General features: G+C 37.8%; 1 protein-coding gene across 1 annotated transcript in view; it reads left to right on the top strand.

Moving 5' to 3' along the window:
* Positions 1 to 20,424, top strand: part of LOC135651761 (diphthine--ammonia ligase-like) — a 32,610-nt gene extending 12,186 nt beyond the window's left edge. Inside the window, exons 4-12 of the mRNA XM_065172171.1 lie at positions 2,044 to 2,269; positions 2,382 to 2,414; positions 3,681 to 3,763; positions 4,289 to 4,361; positions 8,487 to 8,817; positions 8,889 to 9,220; positions 11,636 to 11,961; positions 12,039 to 12,336; positions 19,688 to 20,424. Of these exons, the coding sequence (XP_065028243.1) occupies positions 2,044 to 2,269; positions 2,382 to 2,414; positions 3,681 to 3,763; positions 4,289 to 4,361; positions 8,487 to 8,817; positions 8,889 to 9,220; positions 11,636 to 11,961; positions 12,039 to 12,336; positions 19,688 to 19,900 (1,915 nt within the window). The 3' untranslated portion in view covers positions 19,901 to 20,424. The remainder of the gene's footprint in view (positions 1 to 2,043; positions 2,270 to 2,381; positions 2,415 to 3,680; positions 3,764 to 4,288; positions 4,362 to 8,486; positions 8,818 to 8,888; positions 9,221 to 11,635; positions 11,962 to 12,038; positions 12,337 to 19,687) is intronic.
* The last annotated feature ends 977 nt before the right edge of the window (positions 20,425 to 21,401 follow it).

Here is a 21,401-nt window from a genome sequence, read left to right as displayed (position 1 = left end):
CATCATATATATGTTAAACACATAAAAGAAACATTAAATATGTAATTTTAATCCAATATGATTCAAAATTCAAATTATGATAAACTTATCATTTATCTACACTAATCATTTACTTCTCTTTCACCACTATAAACATGACAAATACCCTAATAGGTATTAAAGACATTAAATTGATATAAAATCAAACAAATTTCGATTAAATCATCATTAAAATAACTAATCGCAGCATTAAATAACTTAATTACTCTCTAATTAAAGAAAACGAATACATACCTCTTGATTAGAAAGTTCTTCCTCTTAATCTTCCCAAATTTACCTCGATTGAATTCACAAATCGTTGTTTTATAGAGTTTATGAGAGAAAAGAAATGTTTGAGAGAGAGTTTAAGAGAGTATAATGAAATAGGGGAGAGAAGATTAGTTTAAATAGGAGGAGAAAGGGCTCCAACGGTCAATTTGACCGTTGGAGCACTGTAGCACTGCTACAGTGTGGTAACGGTCGATTTCGACCGTTACCGAGTGGTACCGGTCGATTTCGACCGTTACCGAGTGGTACCGGGCGGTAACGGTCGAAATCGACCTTTACCGAATGGTACCGGGCGGTAACGGTCGAAATTTCGACCGTTACCGCCCGATATATACTTTTTTTGGTGTACCGCCCGGTAGAGGGCGGTCCGCGTACCGGTCGCCTCTCGGACCGGTACGTACCGCTCGTACCGGGCGGTACACATCGGTATGGCGAACCTTGCTTTTATCCCCCTCTGCTATTGTTAACAGTTCTTTTTTCCTCTTTAACTACTGTTAACAGTAAATAATATATTGTTAACAATAGACTGTTAACTACTGTACTTAGTAATCTCTATTTACTAGATTGATAATATACTATTTAGATTTTAACACTGCTAATATTTGTTTATTTAAAATTATTAGATCATTTTAATTTAATGTCATATTTTTATTTATATAATCATATTTATCAATTATATTATATATTTTTTATATTTTAATATTTCAGAGCGTCTCGCTTCGCTCGGGCGAGCGCCTAGTGCCTCAGGCATTTTGGGACCTTAGCGTCTTTTGGCGCATAGTGCTTTTTAGATCATTGAAGCAGATCAATGGTTTAGTCATTGACCCATAATTATATTAAAATTCGGTCTGATTATGCTGATTCTGGTGTGGTTCTTCTTATCTGTCAGGCTGAAGAGCAACCTTATCAGATTATGTTGTGACCATATTTGGGTCTTGATAACTCGGCATATTAGTGACCTTAGCATAGGCATTATATACATTCAACAACCCCTTTTCAATAATGATTCTTTATCAAAGCTTTGCTATTCATTTCCTCTTTAGACATCTCTCTTACTAATCTTTTCTCCATTTCTGTCTTAAAGACAAAATGATTATCAATCTGTTTTATTATCAAACTGTTGGATTATAATATAGGATTGATCCTATTTTCATGGATGTACTGCCCTCATAATGATGCATAGTTGCTAAAAGAAGCATTATAGGATTGTTCCTATTTTCATGGATGTACTCCCACCCTCATAATGATGCACGGTTGCTTAAAGAAGCATGATTCATTTAGAGGCCTGTTCTGCAACTTATGGAACAGAGGTTCTGCTTTCACAAATAGTATGCTGGACAAAAGTTCTGAACTCAGAACATTTATCTTTTCTGACTGCAGTATGTTTCTCTGCTGTTGCATTTACTCTGCATCCATGTTTCTTTCTGGTTGATGTTCTGTAAATTTTCTCCCTGTTTTCTGTCATTTGGAATTTTACTCAAATGGAGATTCCTATGAGTTATTTTTACAATTTCAAATATGTAACCTTGTTAGGACATTGTCTTCAAATGCTCTTTTAACACCTCTAACAAGAAAGTTTACATTTCAATGTACTGAAAACAGCAAAAGTACTATTCTTTTTAAAATCTGCACATAAAATTGCTGTCTGGGGCTCTATTTGTGTATATCTTCTTAATTTGCATCCTCTGCTATTAAGCTCAACTTACTGCCATTGGTTTATGTCGGTTTCAACTGTAGGCATCAACATCTTAATTACAAAATGACTTCAGGAGATGAAGTTGAAGATATGTTTGTTTTATTAAATGAAGTTAAAAAGCAGATTCCCTCTATCACAGCAGTTTCTTCAGGTGCAATTGCATCAGATTATCAGAGATTGCGAGTGGAGAGTGTTTGTTCAAGGTTAGGCCTCGTGTCTCTGGCTTATTTGTGGAAACAAGATCAAACTTTACTCCTTGAGGAAATGGTAATCTTTGCATTGCTCGTTAATTTGTGAATGAATCTTTATATCAATGAATTTTTACATGCAAAATTTCACCTGTTGCTAACTGGTTTTCTCCCCTGCTGGTTTTTATCAGATAGAAAGGGGCATTATAGCTATCACTATTAAGGTACTGGAAGCTGTATTTTGCATTCGATGCTATTAACTGATTTGCAATCTGTTAACTGTTCTATGTTAAATGACTTGTGATCTGTGGCTGAAATTTCAAGATCTGGTCCCTATGTTTTATCTCATCATGATAGATCTGAATCTAATCCTCACTTCTTGAGAAAAGACCTGCTTTGATATCTGATCCTTGTGCAGTAGAAGTCAATATACTTACCTCATCATGATGGATCTAAATGTAATCCTCAGTCTCTAGAAAGGATCTGCATTGTTATTTTCTCCTTGTCCACTAAAAAAGTTGATAAAGATGAGGTGTGGAGATCAGTTCTTCCAGATTTATGGAATGGTAACTCCCACTGTTAAAAAATGTAAACTAGCTGGGAGGTAAATAATGATAAAAGAAAGGGGAGGTGTTGCAGCTAGGGTCTTGGCATCAGATGAGTAGAAAATTCTTTTACTTCTTCCTTCTTGCTTAAGTGTATTGAGATTCAATTCTTTATGTAATTTGGGCTCATTGAATAGTTGAATATTCATTGGGATTCATATACTTAGTCTTTATGTATATTTCTATTCGACTTGTTTAAATATGGAATGGATGATTCGGATAGTGTCAAACTTGCTCAACTTCTGTTTTTCCTGTTTGTAAGTACGTAGAAGAAGATTGTGACCCATTTTTAACCTTATTTATTAAATTGGAAAACCAAGTATTTTTATTCACATTTAAGCTTGCATATGTTGAGGATAAGTAAGAAAAAGGAACTAACATGAGTCTTCATTTACATCACCCTAGGTGACATGTATTATTAGTCTTTGGTGATCCAAATGGGTTATTTTAATAGAGTGATTCTAGCTATTTGTTAGTTTCTGTTGCATTGAGCATGTTATCTTTATAATATCTCTTAGACAATCTGATCACTAAAACAAACACGAACACTTGAGAAAGATGGAATCAGGTAAACAATAGTCATCGTACGGTTAAATTAGTATACTACCGGTCTTATGTTGACAGAAAATGGAATCAAATTTGATGAGATAGGAAAATGTCTGTCCATTAACAGGAAGAAGTCTAATTATATTTACTTTAATAATTCATAAATCTTTTCCTGCTGTCTCAAAATGACATTCTCTTTGCCTATTTTGTATCAGACATTTTCTGAATCTATTCTGTATGTTAGGTTGCACTTTGAAACATCTCAAACAAGTTATGTCCCTAGCGCAGAAACTTAACTATGATAGTTTGTTTTGATGCATTGATTTGTTTGTCACACAGGTCGCAGCTATGGGGTTGAATCCTGCAAAGCATTTAGGACGAGAACTTGCAGATCTGATACCGTATCTGCTCCAAATTAAAGAGTATGTCAGGGCCCATCATCATTAGTGACTGTTGATTTATTGAGCAGTGAGAAATAACTTTGGAGAATCTTAATTTAAGTTGATTTTGGTCTAAAATGGATGAAATTTCAGCACATAAATGAACTATTACTACAAGAAGCTACGAGATTTAAAGCAGTAAGTTGCAGAGTAACATTCATCAACCATTTAAAATTCAATTTAGATATGATTAGGATGATTGAGATATCGAATAACAATGACAAATTGTTTTTTAGTTCTTTCAACATACACTTGGACATTGTTGTGCTGAAACTAGACTTGCATTTGGATTGATCTACTTCTGTTTTATAGTTGCTCTTTAAAGTACTAATCCATGACTATGTTTTATTATCATTTATCATGCTGTTCAACCTCCAGAAAGATGTGTCCTTTTATTTACTAGTGATGCGGTTTTGTGTAGAATAATTGATTTTGTCAAATTTGTCTTGCTAGTGAAGAAATTGGTTTATCTCTATACAATAATATTGAATCTCTCCTTTTGGATAGATTATGTGGTATAAATGTCTGTGGCGAAGGAGGAGAATATGAAACACTAACACTTGACTGCCCTCTCTTTAAAGTGAGTTCTCAATTCCAAATCATGTTTCTGCACATTATCTGTTTATGTAGCTTGTTATCTGTACATAATTCAACTCTGTCATGTTGACATGCAAATATGTGCACACAAAGATGCATTCCCAATAACCAGCTTTGATCACATTAGAATCATCTTGGAATTTATCAATGACTTTGTTATTGTCACGCCCTGAGCTGACCTAACTCGATTCTGGAGAAGATCAGTCCGTGCATGAACAAAATCCTTTTTCACAGGACTGTATAATTTTTTTAAAAATTAATACATTTGTTACAATAATGATAATTACCAAATCCATCTTTACCATGAATATCCCCTATCTCTCGCTCCAGATACCATGCTACCTTCAAACAAATTTATAGTTTCTTTTGTTTTTTGAGCACAAATGTCTAGTAGAGAGTAGGATAGAGTTCAAAGGAAGCATGTAGCAATATGCTAAATCAATGTCAACAATTACAAGGGTCTATGTCATGCATGAGCACAGCATCAACAAACAAGATTTACAGATTAACAGGAGTATACTTGTATAGCATTAGTATACTCACAATAAATGATTCAGAAATGCCACAAAAAGCAATCATATCAATAATACATAAGGCACACTTATTCAAACATTTACTTCAATTGCATATCATGAAATAATAGTATTCTAAGAAAGAACACATCATGTTTGATGCACATCACATAAGAAGGATCAAATCCATATCACACATCATATTGCTTTCTCTTTTTTTTTCTTTGTTCTTCCTTTCATATCACATGTCATACTATATACATAATAATCCCTTATTCACAAATAAAATAAAAATAATTATAGAATTCAAGTACGTACTAAACCTGAGGGAACCAGCTCCACCTTGTGGACAACATCCTTGGTGGACATCCTACTTGTTGGGTCATGGGTTTACACCCAAGGGTACATTTCTTACATGATGATAGTATGTCACCGTTGTTCACATAATATTCATGAAACTTAATTCATTTTAACATAAGTATTCTTTCTAGTTCTCTTGCTAAGGCTATCACTGGGTAAAACATACTATCCCATTATCTGTCTTGGTGGACTTAAATGCAATCCCTTTGTTGATCAAAATGTTTACTACTATTGGAATCTGCAATGGGGTATAAGCCTGTGGTAAGAGAACTATCAAGAACCTAAATTGAAATTGAAATTATATATATAATAAATACAACTGCTCAATCACTTGTCTCATGTCAACACTGCACCATTATACATCTTTAAGGAAAACCAAATCATGGTTAATGATTTTTGATACATGACATAAAACTAAAAAAATAATTATTTGACTATACTGAATCTCATAACACAAGTCATATAAGAATTCACCATAGCACATGTCAATAAAACAATATTTATACTTTAAACACGATTCGTCATAGTCAATTGATCGATTAAATGTATGCCTGGTAAAAAAATAAATAGCATGGCAATATCAAGTCTCGAGACACTAAATCATAACTTATGAAATTCCTACATGACATTAAATTAATAATTAACCACAATAGATGCTATAACACATGAAATATGCATACTCATTATTTTACAAAATAAATCTATTATTTCAAACATAAAAATTCTACATGCAACAAAATATATGCTTAAACTTAGTGCTTAAAAAGATTTAAGGGTTATGTGTTACTTCAATCCATGTTTCTATTTTACTTATTCAAGTTAATCATTAACCAGGAATTTATTCAAACTTATTCTAACTTAATTATCTACTTCCTATTTCATTCAATTATATGCACTATAAATACTCATGCAATTAAATCTTGTATTGCCTACTAATCATAATCAATCTCTCAATTTAATTAACAAAATATCTAGTTATATATTTTTGAGGCATATCATTACAAATGTGACACTTATTCATATCATATTGGGATTGTTTAGTAAATTTGATTTACCTAACCAACATGTAATATTCATCACATGTCATTTTATTACATAATCAACATCCTTACCCATACACATGCACACATTTTAAACCTATAACCTTTTTTTTCAACTCATGGTGCTTTTGCTTAGTTAGTCTATACAAGATTCTCCTTAATTCTGTGAGTTTAACATGTAATAAATTAGTCATGATGCATCCTAATATAGAGCTAGCAAGAGACGACAAAAGATAGGTGGGTTGTGAGAATCAAACATATATATTCCTGTTATCCACAATTAATGGGCTCTAGGAGACCTTCTTTTATAATAACGATTTAATTATCCAAGAGGGTGAATACTCTTTTTATTACTTACTATTTCCTGCTCATAATTAGATACTTTTTTTTGAAGTCATTTGATCCATCTTTCTTTTTTTTAAATTTATATGTTTGTAACTTGTTTCCCACAAATGTCCCTTCTTGCACATTAACCCATGTTCTATTTTTAGTATCATTTCTTTTTCACACAAATTGTAAATTCCTTAGCAATGTATCCTCTGTTTGATATGTACCTCAACCAAGTATCATCTTCCAGGTTCAAACAAATTTTTGATAAACTTTAAAATGATACATACAAATTTTTGATAATCTTGAGTTCCAGGCTTAATTATCTTTCTTCTTATAATTAACTAGAGATTTTTTTTATTCATCATTACTAAAATCGTATTGACTAATTCCTTTAATCTGATCTATATTCTTTCCCTAATTTATCATGTATATTTTAATTAAAACCAATAATATTCTGCCAAGTTATTTACTAGTAGGTTCAGGCAGTTTGTATAAGTTAATGTCACTGTCATAAATTAACTTGCTACTGACATTAAGCTCACTGTATCACACTACATTAGTCATATTACATTAAAATAAGCACCAGTTGAATTCAATTCTCATATGTTACATCTTCTCATTATATGTATTAGTGATAAAGCTTCTAAGACAAATCCTTATATTTTGAACGATCGTTGGAGTAAGATTCTATGATCCATATGAGATGAAATGAGACATACAAGTTGTGAATAGGCCCAAAACCTGAATCAAGATCATGTATACCTGTCATTCTCTCATGGGTCAACATATCATAAGTTGAAGTTTCTCTCACTAACCACCTTTAATTGCATATGCAGTCTACCATACTCTTTAGGAAGTTATGGGTTGGAGTTATATGCATGTGTTCAATGACGTGCATGTTTGAGCATATCAAAACATATGGGCTTAGTGGCTGCAAACATGTTTAGGCTTAGGAGCACTTTGTGGTTGGAAGTATGGGTGAGACTTCTGCAAACTTGTAGTGGCTGACCTCTTTGTGGTTGTCTTGCTATAGGTTTGCTTCTCTCCTTTGTTTTTGTTTTTTTGTTTTAATACTCAAGATACTATAATCTAATCCTGTTAATAGAGGTGAAAAATGATTTGGTGAAACAATCTTGAACCTCAACTAATATCATAGGCATAAGAAACAATGAAAACAATTAAATCTTTGACAAATTTTCACTTCTATTCATTTAAAATATAACCCAATCAATATCATGATCACAATCTTTTATTTTAAAAAGTGATTAAAATAATGCCTGCTGATAGAAGAGAAATAAGAATATAGAATATCAAAAAATATCTCTGCATCTTATGATCATGAGATAGGAAAAACAAAGGATAGGAAGGAAAACCAAGGATTTGAATCTCTATATCTTATAATCATAAGACGGAAAAACAAAGGATTTAGATCCCTACCTTGGACTTTTGTAGGTCATCGCCCTAGCTACTCCTCTCTTTCCTGAAGGGCTGCTCTCTTTCCCACGGGAGGAGGGAGATGGCGGCTATAAAATAAAGGGGGAGAGGGATCAACCCTAACCCTAAGTTTGCTTATGTAATAAAATTACCAATCTACCCCTTATTAAAATTAGGGTATTACAGTTATAAATTTCTTTGTTTTTTTGAACAAGTGCTGGAAATTTGGACTTGTGAAATTAAACCTCTTATGTGCTCTTGTAAATCTGTCATTAACTAGGAAAGAAGTAGGCTTAAGGTTTTTTGTTCAATTTTAGGGGTTAGCAAATCTATTTGTCATTAACTGGCAATTTTAGGAAAGAAGTAGGCTTAAGATTCTTTCTTTATGTATTGTGTATATACTAGAACTAGTCTGACATGTATAAATTTCAGAATGCTAGGATTTTTCTTGACAAGTTTGAGGTGATTCTGCACTCACCAGATAACATTGCACCTGTTGGTTTCCTTCATCCCTTGGCTTTCCATCTTCAACATAAGATGGAGCCTCTGTCTTCGGGCAGTTGTGACATTGGTTCAGGCAACGTGGGATATGTATGTGAAGTACAAGGAGATTCTACACCAGATCATATGGTGCAGTCTCTTTCTGCGTGCTCTCAGCTTGGTAATTGTACAACTAAGAACCTGAACTTGTGCATCTCAAGAGGCAGCAGGGACAAGTTTTCTATTGGTTGTTGGATTCAGAATGTCTCTAAGACTTTAGATGGTTAGAGTGCTTTACCTTTTTTGTTTTGATACTCTCAATGGAAGTTCCATTGCTCACAACTATATCGGCAGGCTTGCAGGAAGATCTCATTTCTGTTCTTGGAAAAATTGAATTGAAACTAAACGAAGATGGCTTTGATTGGCTGAACGTTATATACATTCACCTCTACATTTCCAATATGAAGGATTTTACATTGGCTAATGAAGTGTATGTGAAGTTTATCACAGAGAAGAAATGCTTCTTGGGTGTCCCATCTAGAAGTACAATTGAACTGCCATTGGTGCAGGTTGGCCTGGGTAATGCCTTCGTTGAAGTCTTAGTAGCCAATGATCACAGCAAAAGAGTTCTACATGTACAAAGTATCTCATGCTGGGCACCTAGTTGCATTGGTCCATACAGCCAGGTAGAGTTCTCATTCAGTTGAATGTTCAGTTCATCAAAGCTCAGAACTGATTGTAAGTTCCTTGTGATTGCACTGACCAGCCAATCCTGAGCAGAACATATAATCTTGCGGGAATTTTTTTAGTGTCGATGAAATGTATTTTTGTATTAAGATGTTCCGTAAGTTTATCTATGTTTCTTATTGTCCTTGGTTGATGAAATCTCTTAAAATGTTTGTAGATATGCAGTTCATCGAAATCTCATCTGATACTGAAACATGATGTGTTTAGATCTCAAAGGTTATATATTGAAAATGAACAATCAGCTTATTTCACTTTGCCGTGATTAGGTAGACGCATATTCCTGGTAGGATTTAAGATAGACACTGAAAGTAGTTTCTCATGTACTTGAGCTCCTCATTGTTATTCTTGCAGACTTCATTTGATTATATTTACTGGTCCATAGACCCTGCTTCTATATTAAGCTGTTTACAATCTGAAGCAAGCTCAGTAAACATTCGCTGGTTGCTTACATATACACTCAATTATTTAGACACATTGTTGGTAATCTTCTTGTGACTTGATATCATTTGATATGTTTTTTTTTTTACACGAAATTTAGTCCCAGTTACGATAATAACAGCCTTGTCCTATAATGTCCTTAAGAAAAAGATATTATAAATTAAGAACCTATAATAGAGTTTTGTTCAACATTATAAATTTGCTGATGATTGGAGAACATCCAAGTAGCCCAGCTGTTGACAAGTAAAAAATGTGAGATCCTATGCTTGACTTTTGTCAAATTCCATGGGACTCCTTAGATCTTTATTTCTTGTACCTTTGAATGTTTACTTCATTCATATTTGTGCTCTAATTGGTATACACTTTGGTGATTATCATGTGATCACAGAGGTTGGATCACTGGCATTACAATAGCACTTCTACTATTATCAACATGATGAAATAAAGATCCACTGGTTAAAATACCATCACTAGTTGGCATATGAAAAACCATTTTTCATGACTCAAGGTTGCTGCTAACAGTTATGTTTAGACTGACTCCCTATTCATGCATCTTAAGAATTAGTCATACTAAAGAAGATAGCTGTTACTAAAACTTGCCATGATCTATTATGCAAGGTATGCGGTTTCGAATAATACTGTCCGTACCGGGTGGTACGTACCGGTCCGTCAACTGACCAGTACATGGACCGCTCGTTACCGGATGATATATATATATATATATATATATAATTTTTTATTTTTTTTAAAGGCGACGTCGCCGAAAAAGGTGACGTCGTGTCACCTTAGCGATGTCGCCTGAAGAAGGAAAAAAAAAAAAATTTTAAAGGTGACGTTACGTTGCCTTTTATAAAAATAATTTATATATAAAAAAATCTTTTATTTATATATATATATATATATATATATATATAAACGAGGCGATGTCGCTCTGCCTAGAGAGAAGAGAGAGGCGACATCACCGAATATATATATATATATATATATATATATATATATATATATATATATGTATGTATACGTATGTATGTATACGTATGTATGTATACGTATGTATACGTATGTATGTATACGTATGTATACGTATGTATGTATACGTATGTATACATATGTATAAACGAGGCGACGTCGCCGAATTATATATATATATATACTGAGCGGTATACCGAACGGTATATTGTATCGTACCGTATCGAGCGAATGTCGAAATGCCAGTACGATATGATATTTCAAATCTTGCTATTCTGAGTGTTTTCTAGTTGTTATTGTGCCTTGTCATCATGTGCGTTAGCAAGCAATGTTCTGCATTATAGTGATCTTTTCCTTACCATATTACAAGAAATTGATACTATAATGAAAAGAATTTGATAACTGTTATTGATGCATATCTTAATGGGTATTTCTCTAGAAAATGAAAACTTTTGTTGTTTATTTTCTGGATTCTTGTTTTTGGTTAGGTTTAAATGGTAGTATGCTTATAGATTTTGTATATATTGTTATATTGTCATATCGTTTTAGAGTTTGCAGTCATTGACGCTTGACATTAAGTAGCAAACAGAAACTTGTATGTACTCTAGAAGACTGATTTCTATCATTTGTTGCTTTTCCTATTTGTTTGCCTTTTTCATTTCTCTTCTGTTCTTCTCATGATAGGATTTCTGTTAATGCCTCCTAACGTTGCTCTGAGGTTTTATAGGATATTTTGGTAATTAGGATACCACTTGGATATTTTAAATTGTTAGCTATGATCTCTAAGGGTTTCTAGATAGGGTCACAACACATTTAGTTTCCTGAGTAGGTAATATTAATGTTTTCTAAGATAAAGTTGCTACCATATTGGGTCTAATCACTGCTTACAGTTCATAATCTTGTTATTTACTGGCATGAGTAATTGAATTTGATTCCTCACTATTTAGGCAACTTTGCATGGAGAAGTTCTCCATATGGCTGGGCAGTTGGGGCTGGATCCCCCAACAATGACACTTTGTTCAGGAGGTCCGGCTATTGAAATAGAGCAAGCACTACTAAACAGCGAGGCCATAGCTAATTGCTTCAACAGCTCCCTTGTTTCCTGTGCAATTCTTTTGACAGTATATTGTGCTGCCTCTCTCACATTCTGTGAGAGAACTGAAATTCAGCACAAAATGGAATCTTTCTTTGATGACGACTCTGATTCGATCGATGTGAAAAGAGTGGCCAGCCCAATTTTCTTATATATTCTTGCACCTGCTCTTCCCAAAGGGTGTGATTACTTGTCATAACTGTATATTCTTTATTGCATGTTGTGTTCATCGTTTATGACATTGAACTGTTTTGCAGAGCTCTTGTTGAAGTAAAACCTGTTCTCTACATTCCAGAAAACGGAGATTATGGAATTGGAAATAATTTGCTAGGATCAGATAGCAAAGAAATGGTTTGGGATTTTCAGACTTACACCATCAGTGGAAAGATTTGTGCGGCCTTAGTTTCTATTACAAAAGATGTGGCAGCAAAGATCTGCCCTAATACTGAACCAGAACTTATCTCTGGCGATCACATAAGAGTGATTGCAAAGTTTTGTGTCTTTCTTGTCAATAAGGTCCTTTTGGACAACTATTTATTTTGGGGAGATTTGATGGTAAGATTCTCACTAAAATGAAATTGCCTTTGGACTTGCTTCTGGTACTTGGTTTTACAGTTTGGAGCCTGTAATTAGCATCAGTAGTCTCACTTAGGTTATTAATTGAAGTAAAAATATCTTTTAATTAGATAAGACTGATATTAATATTTTGTTCTATTTGATGACTTTGATTATTTAGATAGCAAATGTTCTGCTGAAGAACAAGAATTTTTGCTAATTATGGTTTACTCCTATTTTTAGAGTAGCAATCCAAAATCTGTTGAATTCCTTTCGATCCAGCGGCTTTTGACGTCTTAGGTCATGTGCACTTTTTGAAGAAATAATGTCAGAATAAAATCTGCTGAACATTTCTCTAAACGCTGGATATGCAGTTTCAGACTAATGCAGCCTTACCTCAAAATGCTAGGAGGCCTTTTCTTTCTTTGCACCAATAACATAGGTAACCATGATATAACTTCTTGTTTGATTGGAAAAGTTCTATGGGGCTTTATTGCTGTATGGAAAAGGGGCAGTTTCAAATTAATGTTGCCTCACCTCCGAAATGCTATGAGGCTTTATTTTTTTCACTGGTATCACCGCAAAATAACTATACCTTCTTGTTTGATTGGATAAGTTCTTTAGGACTCTATTGCTCTATGGAAAGGGTTTTTCATAACAGTGAACATTGCTTTCTGACTAGCTGTTGAAACCTATATTCATTTTTCACTTGGTGATCTTGAGAATTATTTCTTCTCCCCTCCTTTATCATTTGGAGTACTTTCAGTCCCATCAGACCACTCTATCATCGCCTGGTAGTTTCATATGGACTTTATTTTTTAAAATTGGTAACTTCTTTCATTGGTACAATTTCCAGTTGATTGGGAAAACTTGTTGATGTGTTTATTTTTCTTATTAGAAGTTTACACATATGATTGTTCTGCACAATAATTATGACCTCTTCTTTTTTCTTTGATTTTAGACTATCATTTGTCCTCTCATTTCAAGATGTAACCTTGTTTAGGTTTTGATCTAGCCTTTTGAACTACAAGTTACAATTGGTTTCTCATTGAACCCAATTTTGTCTAGGACTTCGCAACTAAATGTAGAGAACATCATAAACTGACTCTTTGGACTTGGCTTCAATTGGTAGCACTTTACCATGCTTCCATCATTTAATTGAACTAAATGTAAATAATCGTAGAATCTTAGAAGGCCATTAGGCCTATTTTTTTATTATCATGCTTCCCTTCTTATGTTACATGTGATTTTTTTAACATAGTGAACCAGGGAGGATATAGTCAGTTTGAGAAAATTTATAATACAATGAACTGAATTTTCTTCATGACTTGGAAATGTTTGTGTAATTTTCTGTTGATGATATAGGAAGGAGATTGAAACTTCTGCAATATATAATATTTTCTGTTGTAAATCTGAGAAAACCATCATTATACGTGTCTGTTTCCCTTCTCCCCATGATATGATCACATAAAACATAAGACTAGTTGCATAGATATTATTAAATTACTGTGCAGTGGATCTGTGTTGTTTTAGTGCTGATTTATTTGCCATAGTGTTTTCAAAAGTGCTAGCCACCAAAGGCACTAAGGTGCCACGCTTGAGGTACTAGGTGCTCACCTACGTGTTCGCCCAAGCGAAACGAGGCGCTCCCAAGTATTAAAATTTTAAAAAATGTATTATGATTGATAAATATGATCATATAACAAAGCTGTTGTTAGTTATAAACTGAGAAAGAGGAGGAGATGGAGAAGTAATTGATGGAGGAAGGTGGTGGTTAATTCGAAGGAAAGTGGCAACCGACAGCAAAACGAAGCTGGTCGACACAAACGACAGATAAACGAAGCTACAAATGGTGGCATAGGGTGGAGGTGGCTCGTGGTCTAACAGCATAGGGCAAAGGAGGCTTGCAGTTCGATGACATAGGGAGGAAGAGGCTCGTGGTCAAGCAGCGTATATTGGAGGAAGCCCACGGTTCGGTGATGTGGGTTGAAGCTTGCGATCCGACGATGTCGGGCAGAGGAAGCTTGTGATCCGGTAGCATAGGGCGAAGGTGGCTTGCCATAGTGTCACGGACTTAGCTGGTTTTGCCTAAGTCGTGCGGCACCCTTGCGTGTCCGTCCGCAAAGGTCAGCCTCCCCGAAGCCTCCCATTGTCCCTTAGGACCACCAGAAGAGAGCACGGGTTAGAGAGAACGCCTTAATCGGGATCCACAAGCAAACATCTCCGAAAAATACTTCATAGACAATGCAAATTACAAACAGACTTTACAAGCTCTGAACAGTGGCACAACAAAGGGTAAAATGGTCCATTACAGACCGAAAATCTCTCACACGTGTCCACATGACACAACCTTTATTTACAAGCCTAAAGAGGCCACCAACCCAACTAAAATGGGACTATTAAGCCTTCGGCCCCCTTTACATGCTGTACAAGGCATGAATATGCCAAAAGACACGGACATACATAAGCATTACATCAAACACCTTGTTTAGAAGTTTGTCCGTGACATTCTCCCCCACTTATTCCTTCGATGTCCTCGTTGAAGCCTTTGTCGACACTGCAACTCCTCGCCTTTGCTGAGTCTTCAATCTTCTGCTCCAGCTACAATGCGCCTCTTGGCTCTTTGCTACTCTCCGCTGCTGTTTTTGAGTAGTCGAACCTTTGATCCGCCATGCTGCTTCAACTCACCAATGACTCTGACTCTAGTGTGGGGTTGGTTGAGTTGTGTTGATCTTTGTTGATTCCTGCGGATCCCCCAAATGAAGGAAAAGACCATCCTTACTGCGCCAGTCTCTCAAATGCCTCATGCTGCTTGAACTAGGTGGATGCTTGTTGGAGCTTTAACGAGCATCATCTCGCAAACTTCTAAAGTTTTGGGTCATTCCTCCACAAAATTTGCTCATTGACTCTTCTTTCACTTAGTTGTCACATCCAAGTAGGTTCGCATCACTTCCGCTTTCGATTGGCATTTCGTTGGGAAATGAAGCGGACAATCTACTCTCAGTAGCACTGATCACCATTGGTGAGGATTTGACAACTATTGTCTTCCATTATCTTCGAAGGGTCTTTGAACTTGTGCAAAGCTCCTCTGCTGGATAGATAAGAGAATTGGGGTACTCGGTTTCGCCCATTCTCTTAAGAGTTGAGAAGGCAAAGGTTACTTGACTTCGCTCGCCTCCTCGAGGTTGTACTCCATGCATCGAGCTGGTTACTAGCCTTCGCCTGCTCTTTGCTCACACTTCTGAAGCACTTGAAGTGTTTGCACTCCTTGCGTTGAGTTAGTTACTGTGATTCATCTTCTCAATGCCATTGAACTTCTGGAATGCAGGAAGTTTTCACCCCAACTTGGAGTAATTCTCTCATAGGTTTGGTCGTCTCTGGGATTGTACCGTCTTCTCCATCAACCCTGCCGCCTACTCCTCTGAGTAGCAAAGGTACAGCACCGCGTACTGCCTGCTTCGTTCCTTGGTTATGCACTCTTGCATGACCCGAAGTCCTTCACTTTCGGCTATCTTGATGAGAAGCACATTGACACCGGTCTTACGAAGTTCTTCGGCCTCTGCCCTTCAGCCTTGTCTCGGTACTTGGAGATTGCCTCTGCATTCTCCACCTCCTCGGCCCCTTTCACGACCAAGCGCTCTCCCTCCATGAGAGCAAGGGATCAATGACTTTCACGGAAGTCCCGCCTCTGCGGTACCATGGCGCTGCCATGCCCATGGCCCTACTATCCGTCGCCTCGCATCTGCATCCCTTTTCTTCACGATCAGTAGATATGTCTCCGTGGCACTCCTTTGAGTCCACCTCCATTCTAACTGATGCTTGCTTTTGGGTAGCTAAGTCCCTCTGGACTCGTCGTCGCTTCCTCGCCCCTTTCGACCCCCTGCTTCAACACCTCTGTGTTCTCCAAGCAGTCCGTTTGGTCGATGGAAAGACAGACTGCAACTCCCATTCATGGCCTCTGCCATCACGTTGTAGGGTTTGCACCGATTCTGTTCTCCTTAGCTTCCTTGGTAGCAACGTTCGCTTACTCGGCCTTGTCCTCTGACTTGCCGGGCTCCCTTAAGCGAATATGAGCTCTGGAGCAGTCCAACTCTCCAGCTGCTTCGATCATACCTCTGCATGATCAAGTTCCTCCCATGGAACTCACTGGTACTTGCATTCGAACTTTTCCCTTGGTGGAACCCAGCCCCCATATGCTGATGACCAAGGTTTTCATCCGATGCAAAATTCGATGCACGCACGGAAGACTCGCCTCTGCGGTACCATGGCCTTCACTCCTTGAATCCATAGCCCTTCTTGCCGTCGTGTTATTCACCGAAGTGGAGCTCCCAGTAGCTCCCGATCATACCTCCATATGATCTAGTCCCTCCCGGGACTGAGTCGTGTGTATCGCATTGCCACGAACTGTTCCACCACGATCCGTTGCACCATGTCGCCTCCTGGTGACATCTCCATTGCATTCTGATTCTTGTGGAATAAACTTGAATTGTGAACACTCCATATGTGTGGCCTCTACCAATACATCGCAGGGTCTCCTCCACCTTCGATTTTGTTCGCTCCTTTGACAATCGACCTTCATCCACCCACTCTTAGGTCACACCTAGATGAAGCACCGCTCTAGGACAGTCCGTCGCCTAGTAGCTCCCGAAGTCCACCGACTTCACTGTAATTTGTGCACCATTGTCTGGATCCTGGGCCTCTGCCCCTACCAGCACAATCTCCGCTGCGCACTGCTTCCTTCATGGCAACTTGAATGGCAACACTGTGGCATATTCTTCAAGAGTACCCGCCTCTGTGTCCTCTTGTCCCGTGCTAAGGCCTTTTGAACCCAACTTCGCCTTCGCAAATTGAGTCGCATTAGTTTCTCCATCAAATGCTCCTCCGAGTTAAGGTGCATGTGCCGCGAAGCTCCCTTCGTCTTTCGCACCATGCAAGATGAGTCCGCTCCGTCAGAAAGAAGGAACCATGGAACAACATGATCCTACTCTTGCCTTTGCAAGAGTTCATGTCCTTGACCTCTGTCTAAGAAAAGCACTGTGCCTCTGCTCCATGTTCCAACTTCTATGCTGGCTCCCTTCATGCGGCTTGGGTACTTTGCCAAGTTACACCCAATTTGCTCGGCTCCTCGTTTTTGCATTGAGTCGATGGTGGCCCTCGCGCCCACCATTCCACGGGTCAGCCCTCCCTTGAGTCCGATCTCCACATCGACTCCAAGTGTGCCTTCATTTAAGTTGCTTTGGGTCGCTCCCCCACTTGATCTCGCAATGCATCCACCAATGCATTCTCTCAAGCGAGATCATGCGACGACTCCTCGCCGCTTGCTCAGTCCATCGAGCTTCGTGGAGTTGTTGTTTGTTGAGGTACTCCTCCTCAATATGTGAGGTCCGTCTCACATGATTCTCCCTCTGGAGAGCCGGAACTTATCCCTCCTGGATAACTATCCCGTTGGAGCAACATCTCTCTTCGTTTGGGAGACCACTATCCCCTTGGACTACTCCGATCTCCTGAACAAATTGTGCATTGTTCTGCCTCCTGCAAACGCACTTGCTAGATTGCGACTCCCCGTCAATACAGCCTCCGCTGCACCCCTCAAGGCCTAGCAACATGCTAAACTCATTGCACACTTCAGCCTCCTACGGACGTATCCTTCACATGCCGAAGAGAAAGTTTCAATGCTCCATGGCACCGAGTTTCGGTCGCCTTGGGATGGCCACGAACATTCCATCGTCCACATACAAGCCCATGCATGAGTACCAAATTCTTCGAGTTAGCAATTCCCCTCACCTCTGTGAGCTTTGCATAACTCTTTTGGTCGTTGAACAACTCATTCCATCTTGGATGGTCTCATCCATTACCAAGCGCCTCGCTTGTCTTGAGCACCATCAAGCATGGTTGTCAACGTTGAGCCGTAGCTCAAACTCAGCCATCCCAACCTTTGTGCGCTCCACATTCTTCCAAGCTTGCCTGTTCTCGTGGTGCCTCTTGCGCGAAAGGTTGGCCATTCCTCTGAATGCCAATCTCAGATGCCCGCTCCTCTGAGTGACTCCTTTTCCCTACATCTCCATGCCCGTTTTCCCCCAAACGGTCGCGCGTGTGCTGACTGCCCTCAACGCAGTCCCGCTAGGTCCCCCACGTTTGCATGCTAAGTGTTTCTATGAGTGTTTGTCCCGCTCTGATACCATCTGTCACGGACTTAGCTGGTTTTGCCTAAGTCGTGCGGCACCCTTGTGTATTCGTCCGCAAAGGTCAGCCTCCCTGAAGCCTCCCATTGTCCCTTAGGACCACCAGAAGAGAGCACGGGTTAGAGAGAACGCCTCAATCGGGATCCACAAGCAAACATCTCCGAAAAACACTTCATAGACAATGCAAATTACAAACAGACTTTACAAGCTCTGAACAGTGGCACAACAATGGGTAAAATGATCCATTACAGACCGAAAATCTCTCACACGTGTCCACATGACACAACCTTTATTTACAAGCCTAAAGAGGCCACCAACCCAACTAAAATGGGACTATTAAGCCTTCAGCCCCCTTTACATGCTGTACAAGGCATGAATATGCCAAAAGACACGGACATACATAAGCATTACATCAAACACCTTGTTTAGAAGTTTGTCCGTGACAATAGGGCGAATGCAGCTCACGGTAGGGTTTCTGATTCCTTACACTAGGTCAGGTGCAAGGAGGGCGAGGGGAGTAGTGTTGTGCTGTGATTAGTTGGTTAAGTTGAGCCAACTATGTGAAATTGATTGAACCTAGACTCGATTGAATCAGGTGCATGCCTGAGTCACCTAGCGCCTAGGCTCAAGCACATGCCAGAGTGGCACCTCTTTTAAATGCCTCACCCGGAAATGTTACGAGGCAAGCTCGCTTAGGTGAGAGTCCAAGCGCCTTTTGAAAAACTTGGTATGCCACAAACTGTACCAGCCATAGTGAGATGAAACATAAATTGTTAATTTACGAGGCAAGCTCGCTTAGGTGAGAGTCCAAGCGCCTTTTGAAAAAATTGGTATGCCACAAACTGTACCAGTCATTGTGTTTTACATCAGAAATATTTATGTTGTGTGCATATGATTAGCCATTAGTACCTAAATATAACTAAAGGCTATTTATCTAAACACATAATAATGAAAATGTGCTCATCTTGTCTTTTTTTTGGTTCAAATTCTGCTTTATATAGCATCCCAATTGCATAGAAGCAGGCTCTGTTCTAAACTATGAACCTCAGTGCGCTTTTAATTTAGTCTAGTGTAAACTTTTTCTTGATTCATTGTTCTTTTTCTTGGGCTCCCTTTTCTTTTCCTTTAGAATTATTTCATAAATCTAAATGGAATTCTTTAATGTGCAGCACTTGAAGTTCTACTACACAGCATATCTTTCCATGACAGCGGAGACCCTAAATCTCATATTTTATGAGGTCTTTGCAGCATTTGCAGAGGACAGCAAAAGTTTTGAGATGGGGAAGGAGCCAATCTTTAGTCTCATTCCAGTGCTGAGCTCAGGTAGATCTGCATCTATGGAGGACATAATCACCTGTGAGCTGTTTGCGTCAAAGCTCTGAATTGGTGCGACTGCATAATCTGTGAAATCCAAAGCTGTTTCTGTGGAATGTCATGGGTCAGGCTGCATGTTATGTGCATTACTTGCATGTAATATCGAAAAGTTGGACTACTTGGGACTCGACGTCACTTATTTTCTCAGACTACTGGAACTGCTGCTCCAACAAAGAATCAGCTTTGGAGGATAAGAGAACAGCCTGCATGACAAGCAATTCATTTAAAGCTTAAAGCTGCAGTATGTTACCAGCAATGGTTACTGCATATAGGGGAAAGAGATATCAGAGGGATATCAGCATCTAATTGCAAGGCTCTCAAAATGCAGCACAGGCTTAGTTTTGCAATGCAGCTTTTGCTTCTCATGTGAAACTTTTGTGGTTTTTGCCTTGACATCATCTGTACCCTTGAATTATGCTTCCATTGCCTATTTTTCTTTTTGAATTCATCTCATAATTAATATCTATATTTGATTTAAGTGGAGTGGGTAAATTATGGGCATCCCAATAAATCCAATCTCCTGTTATCTCTACTTCCAAGCATTGATTGAGCTGGAGAATGAGTAACGGGTCAATGGGCCGAGTTGCTGTTGGGTAATTCGGACAAATGTTTTGTTCAGCCAAACATTTTTTGTTTCAATCGGCAAGATGTAATCAAATTCATTTCAAGTCTAATTTTTGTTTGATAAAAGTTGTAAGTGATCATTAGACTTATTCAAGATATTTCTTTTGGTTTTATTTTCATAGATTTGATATAAGATTTACTTTAACCTTTTATTCTTTCTTGGATGGAATTTTTAAATTTTATTTTAATAAATTTTTTGATATTTTTATTTTGGTTAATTTTTTATAATAAATATAAAAGAGTGATTTTGGAAAGATAATATAAATTTTATATGTATGAAAAGATAATACAAGTTTTGGAAAGAATAAGGTTCTAGATTTGATGGTATAATAAATTTTTTTTTGATTCATTAATATCTAATCAGAAAGTTTCATATGGTATAATAAACTTTTTTTATTCATTTTTATCCAATTAAAATGTCTTTTAAAGCGTAATCGTCAGTTCATTAGCAACAAGGTGTCACATTGGCAAATCAGTATATATATTTTTAATAAAATATGAAGATACACTATGGCGCGGTTATTTCAGTTGAGTCGAATCACAGGACGTCGTCATCACGGTCCAATTCGTGACTTGAGTCCCGACCATGGGGTGGCTCGGGTCTCCACCTTCCTACCAACGCTGTGGATGGAAGTCGTTAATGTATTCAATGCAGCATCAGGGTTTGATCACAGTACACTTTCACCACGGCCATCATTTTGCCGACGGTTAAAGAAAGATGAACAGTCTGTTAAGCAGCTACAGAGAGCAATAAGAAACAGAAGCAAAAATGAGACAATCGTTGATCATGCATCAAATCCACGAGGATATCACAAACCGATGCGCCTTCCACGGCTCAACTCTATAATAATTGTAGGCTGAGGTAGTACTCAATATGATAATTTT

Source organism: Musa acuminata, chromosome BXJ3-10, assembly GCF_036884655.1.
Source record: "Musa acuminata AAA Group cultivar baxijiao chromosome BXJ3-10, Cavendish_Baxijiao_AAA, whole genome shotgun sequence".
Classification (NCBI taxonomy): Eukaryota; Viridiplantae; Streptophyta; class Magnoliopsida; order Zingiberales; family Musaceae; genus Musa; species Musa acuminata.
The sequence above is the reverse complement of the archived record's forward strand: the minus strand, read 5'-3'. Positions and strand labels throughout refer to the sequence as shown.